The sequence below is a fragment of the Octodon degus genome, unplaced genomic scaffold (assembly GCF_000260255.1).
Source record: "Octodon degus isolate 3935 unplaced genomic scaffold, OctDeg1.0 scaffold00096, whole genome shotgun sequence".
NCBI classification, from domain to species: Eukaryota; Metazoa; Chordata; class Mammalia; order Rodentia; family Octodontidae; genus Octodon; species Octodon degus.
Genome location: NW_004524672.1, coordinates 3690857 through 3696856, shown reverse-complemented (window position 1 = coordinate 3696856; position 6000 = coordinate 3690857). Strand labels below are relative to the sequence as shown.

The following is a 6000-nucleotide window of genomic DNA, read 5'->3' as shown; positions in this document are numbered from 1 at the left end:
TTCTTCTTCTTCTTCTTCTTCTTCTTCTTCTTCTTCTTCTTCTTCTTCTTCTTCTTCTTCTTCTTCTTCTTCTTCTTCTTCTTCTTCTTCTTTTTATTAAAGACAAGCTTCTGGGACTTTGTTTTGTTTTTAATTTAAATCCTGCATGAAGGCAGGATGAATTGCTTCTCCTACCACTTTTCATTGCTTGGAAACAGCTCTTGCTGCAGCTGCCACTCAGCTGTACTGCGGGCATCCTCTGTTCTGGCAGCCCTATCACACTCCTCTCTGACTTCAAGTTAAGGAGCAACTGCGACTATTCCATGAAGTTGACTCACTCTTGGTTTACTTCCGTTCCCTACAAGTTCCTTCTCCACTCATCTCTTACATGTAGCATACATGACCCCTTCTTTATTTACATTCTTTCTTTCAGTTTCTGTTTTATTACTCCATGTTACTATTACATGACACTTATATTCCTTGCTGGGAGCTGGTGCACAATACATAACACAGCTCAATTCTTCTTTCATTTTCTTCTCCCCTTCCCTCTCTTTCCACATGTTGATTCTCTTCCCATTTGAAAAAGATCTACCTCCCTGCTTCCGCTTATCTTTTTTTTTCCCACTCAGCCCACCCTGAGAGTAGGGCTGGCGAGGCATGTGGTACCAGGGATCGAATCGCAGTCCCCTGCACCTGCCTATGCTTGCCTAAGCAGGCACTTTAGACTGCTGAGCTATCTCGCTGGCCCATTCCACTTATCTATTTTGATGATCGGCCTTTGGTCGCTGCCTGAACTAGGCCCCAGTGTGTTGCTCCATTCACTGTCACTCCTCTGGGTCCAAACTTGCATATGAATCCACTCAGAACATTTCTCTATGTGGATATTTAATAGACTTATCTGACTTAATACTGCATGTCCCACATGGTATTTTTGACCCGGATCCTCCAAATCTGTTCTTGCTCCAATTAGAATATGGTACCATCACTTACTGAAATGACACAGGACTCATCCTGTGGTTGCCTTTTCTGTTATTCAGTATGTCAGTCCACCAGGAAAGCATGTCAGGACAGTCACAAGTAAATATTTATGTCTCTTTCTTCTTCTTTGTAGCCCTCTTTGAAACCATATAACCACTATTCATGGTGGCCTTCGATCTGGCCTCTCTGATCACCTCTGAATTCCTCTAATTCACTCTTCTGATGGAATCTTTATAAAGCACAAATTAGGCCACACTATTTTACAGTGCTGTAAGCTGTTGATTAGTCTCCACTCACCCTAAGGACAAATCTGCGGGCTTACATAGCTCATCTGATCCTACTGTTTCTCTCACTGTGTTTTGATCTGCTCTTTCTTCCTGTCTTGTTCCTGGAACTTGCCAATACCCACCTGTTTCAGGGCATCTGCACTTGTTCTTTTTATTCCCTAGAAAATTTTTTTTCCTGATCTGTCTTTTTATTCCCCTAAAACTGTAATATTCTCTGTTCAAATATTACTCCTGAGAGAGGCCTTCATGACCACCCATCCAACTCAACCCTGTCCTCAGTTCCCTGCAGTACAACATTCTGTATTGATTTTGTAAAGAACTGTGAGTTGGTCTTATTATTTTTTTCTTTAATATATTTAGTACAGGGTCTACAGAGTCTCACTGCACAAATTAGACTCATAGTGATCCTCTTGTTTTCAGCCTCACAGGCGCTGGAATTACAGGCGGGCACCACCATGCCCGATCTTAATTCAACATCTCAGCGTACCCCGGGGGTTGGACCGGCATAGCATGCAGGGTTAATTTGTTTTCTTGCTTACTCTCCATCCTTTTTAAAAAAATCTAATAATCAAGAGACTGGGCATCTTGTTTATCTTCTTCCCTACTGTTTTTCAAGAGTTAAAATCTGGCTCAAAAGCACACCAAGTATTAAAGAATGAATAAACTTTATTTTCATTTTTACTCACATCTAGAACAGAATTAAAGCCATAAAATTAAAAAAAAAAACCTTCATTCTGGGGCAAGGCTCTTACTGGTAACATTTCCATTCTAGCTGACTTGGCAACAAGAAGTCATATATAACAGGAAAATATCAACGTCTTGCATGTGTAATTTCGAAGCTATTTTACTTTCAAAGCTACTTAGACAACAGTGAATATTTTACAAATATATTTACTTTGCCCTGAGCACTACATATTTTCCATATATTACCACATTAATCAACACGTAGCCTTTTGAAATATATCCTATTATTAACCCCATTTACCAAGGGAAGCCTGAGGGCAATCTCTAACCTGACATGGCACATCTCCTAAGATGGAAAGTCAGAAGCACAACTTCTTAGAGTTTCCTCATTAAATATGGAGGTCCACGGTGTGGACACGCTCCAGGGCTAGGAAGCTTGAAGAGAACTGTCAAGGTGCTCAAGACTCAGGCTAGTGGGTGTTGAAGAAATGTTTCTGAAAGAGTTCATTCTTTCTGCTAACCATTGCCTGTCACAACTCGCCAGGTTAGTTTCACTGTACAATAAGTGGAAAGTTGTAGGATTGTGTGCACCTGGCTTACAGTGAAAAAGCAGTGCTGTCCTTACCTTTTATTTGTCTCAAGGATCTGGAAATCAGAGTTCTTTTTTGAGGTTAAAGATATAAGTCAGGGATGATTTATTAGAAATTAGAACAAAATGCATTGAAAGAGAATGAAAAGAAATATACCAAGTAATTACCTGTGATTTAGCCTGATGGTTGGATTATGAGCAATTTTTATTTTTTTCTTTACAGTTCATTCCTTAATAATGTTTATGCTTATAAAATGCCCCTACCCATGAGCACATTTGTAATCAATCCAGAATTATCCACTAGAACCTTAATAGAAAGTTCTCGAGACAGGTCACTTAGTAGGAGAAGGAATCTTCTACAAATTCAATGGCAGCATGGTGTTCCCAAGTATAGGTAAAGCCCTTAGTAATTTCTGTATTTGCATATACTATGCGAACCATTCTTTATTTAAAATCTATCTCATATTACTTTACTTGATTTACTATTATTCTTTGCCTAAGCAACAATATTGTGAAACAACAGGACTGATTTATTAGCTTTTGTTTTTCTGTAACAGATGTGAAGACAAATATAAAAGTTAAAAGAAAATGTCACTTTAAAAGCCATCTCTGGTACCGCTAAGAGGACAGAACACATTAGGAAACTCTGAATCACTGGGCTGATATCATGGGTAAGTTCCAGAACACCGACCCTGTAATGACACTTCTTTAAATGAAAATGAAAGTTCTATGGTAGTACACGCATAATTCCACTTAGAATTTGTGGACTTTTGTTTTGTGGGAAAATGCTGGGAACATACTCCTTGGTGCACTAGGTGTGAAGCCAGTGCCTGAAATTATCAGAAATAGAAAAATTCTGATTAGGATGGTGTGATTTTGGATGAGTGGTCTATGGTGAAGCATAAGAGAAACTTACATTTGTTACTGGGTCATTTTCATTCTCTGTAACACATCCCTGAAGATTTAAGTTGAGAGCTTTACAAATGATCATGATTCTCTTGGCGGCTTTTTCTTCAAAGGGTTTGATCACAAAATCAGGTTCTAAAAGATCCTTTTTTTGAAGTTTCAAGGTCTAAAAAATGTTTTGAAAGCTTTAGTCACCACTTATCATAAAAAAGAAATTGTAAATCAGAATCCCTAGTTGTGCAGGTCAAGTTCACATCTGGTCAGAAAGAACAATAACTCACATCTATATCCGGATCCAGTGAGAACAGATTCAATCTCTCCAAGTTTCGAGTCGCTTTGACACTCTCTTCTGTTTCTGTGAGGTACTGCAGAGAAAACCACGTTACACCTTGGGGTCCACATATCCCGATCCAGCCTGGCCACATTCATGTGGCTAAAAAGCAACCCCTTAGGTACTATCACTGTCTTAAGGCCGGGCACTTTTACTTGGAAGATCTGGAAAAGCATGTTTTGAGCTTTGAGCTCTGTGTACCTTTGAAATAAAACACATTAATGGAAAGTTCTGAATTAGTCTTTCAGTCTAACACTTTTCTTTTCATGTTTTTGGTACAGGGTCTAACTACGCAGCTCAGATTCCTAGTGATCCTCCTGTTTTCAGCCTCCCCAGCACTGGGATTACAGGCATGAGCCACCACACCCAGTCTCGGTGGCTGGCTCAGCATGCCTGGGGGTGGGGCTGGTTCGGCATGTGGTGCAGGGTATTGAACCTCAGGCCCTGCGCTTGCCTAAGCAGGCACTTAGTCTGCTGAGCTAACTTGAGGGCCCTTAGACTAACTCTTAAAAGAAAGCATTTTCACTCTTTGCCTAGAACCCATAAGTAACAAGCAGCTCAAATTCATGTGCAAATACAATGTCAACTTTATTACTTTTGCAAAGTCTGGGTGTAGGCTGTTCTCTGAAGAGTCTGTTTCTTCTGCCATACATTCACAAGGTACAGAATTTTCCAGCGGATCTTGAAAAGATACACCAAGACAGGTTATTAAATAATGTGAGTCATAGATCTTTGCAGCCTGAGAGACATAAAACAAGGTTAGACTCAAGAGCTCAGAGTGACATGAGCGTGCCTCCGTCTGTTTCATCCTGTATCCAGTGCTCCATTGTTCTAAGCAATAGCCTAGAACATAGACGTGATAATATAGTGTGATGATAAGGTGTTTGGATCTTTCTAGCACTTTCTGTATAGTTGGGGATGACTTGATCTGTTCAACAATACATGCTAAGGTTTTCATAATATGTATATATTTAAAAATATGTCTATATTTTTGATAATTCTCGCTTTCAGTTCACTTCATCTAGTACCTTCCTTGGAGCCTCAATTATTTAATGTCTGTTGGACACTGTTAATGCTCTAGTTGATCATTACGAAGACAATAACAATTGAATATAAAACATCTACTCTGGCACATCAAGGTTGTACTGAAATCAAGAATAGTTTCATCCTCAGTCACCTGTGACTATTTCACTTTATAGCATATGAAACTTAGGCTCCTTGAATTTCAAAGTCCTTCAGTTGCCAATGCACTGTGATCCTGGACATATACCTTAACATAAATTTATTTCACGTACTGTGGCTGACTGTGGGAGGAGAGCTTGCCTTTTATCCATCCATGACTTGGTTTTGTACCCTTGTATGCTTTCTTGCTCTTTGTTACTCCCCTTTCTTTGCTCAGAATGAGTTAGAATCCTCTCAGGAATTAGACTGGGCAGAGGAAATTGTTTCTTCTATCTTATAAAAAGTATCTTTTAGTACACATACTATTAGAATATTCACATGTAATTTGATCTCAGCATGGCAAAAAAAAGCATAAATGAAAGCTGACTTTTAACAATGAGGAAGTAATGTGTATTTTTCCTTATACACATACTAATTAAATGCAATGAAAGGTCAAGGCCCACAAAATACTTATAGGTTGTGTCCCATCAGATATAGCAATGTTTTTGATGCTAATAATAGATGACTCCTGATAATATTTTCTGGGTGACAGCTTCAAATCATTGCCAGTCAACTCAAGATCATTCCTACCTGTGGTGACCACCACGACTCAGTATAAAGATTGAAGATGATGCCTTAAAACACAAGCTCTAGGATGGGTATGAGCTGGACTTCATAGCTACAGTAATTACTAGCAGTTTACATGCACCCAAGTCACAGATCCCACTTGACAGAGACAGCGAGATGGCCTTATGAACACTCACCCAGCCCCAGCTCAGTGAGCTCCATGCTTCTCCGTCCCTGGAGGGGCCCCTCGGGACTGATCTGCAGGATACGGTTGAGGGTGTGGATCCACTCGTCCATATCTGACTCTGTCTCTGCTGCCAGCACAAAATAGGTCAGGTCGTTCATTTTCAATTCAAAGGCATGTTTTCTCAGTCTGTTATTCTGTGGTATACAAAGGAAGAAAAGAGAGTGAGACTTGGAGAGTGAAGAGTGTTTTATATATAAGATTGCAGTTCCAACCAAAATCTTTCCATACAGGTGGACAAATTAAAGAAAACTTTCTAAAGCAGATCAACATT

General features: G+C 39.6%; 1 protein-coding gene across 7 annotated transcripts in view; it reads right to left on the bottom strand.

The window, feature by feature from the left end:
* Nucleotides 1-6000, bottom strand: part of Dock10 (dedicator of cytokinesis 10) — a 206105-nt gene that overhangs the window by 93995 nt on the left and 106110 nt on the right. For all 7 annotated transcript variants that reach the window (XM_023723036.1, XM_023723034.1, XM_023723037.1 and 4 more), the window contains exons 8-11: nucleotides 5680-5863; nucleotides 4350-4435; nucleotides 3705-3788; nucleotides 3434-3589 (exon numbers count right to left, since the gene is read on the bottom strand). In XM_023723036.1, the coding sequence (XP_023578804.1) occupies nucleotides 3434-3589; nucleotides 3705-3788; nucleotides 4350-4435; nucleotides 5680-5863 (510 nt within the window). The remainder of the gene's footprint in view (nucleotides 1-3433; nucleotides 3590-3704; nucleotides 3789-4349; nucleotides 4436-5679; nucleotides 5864-6000) is intronic.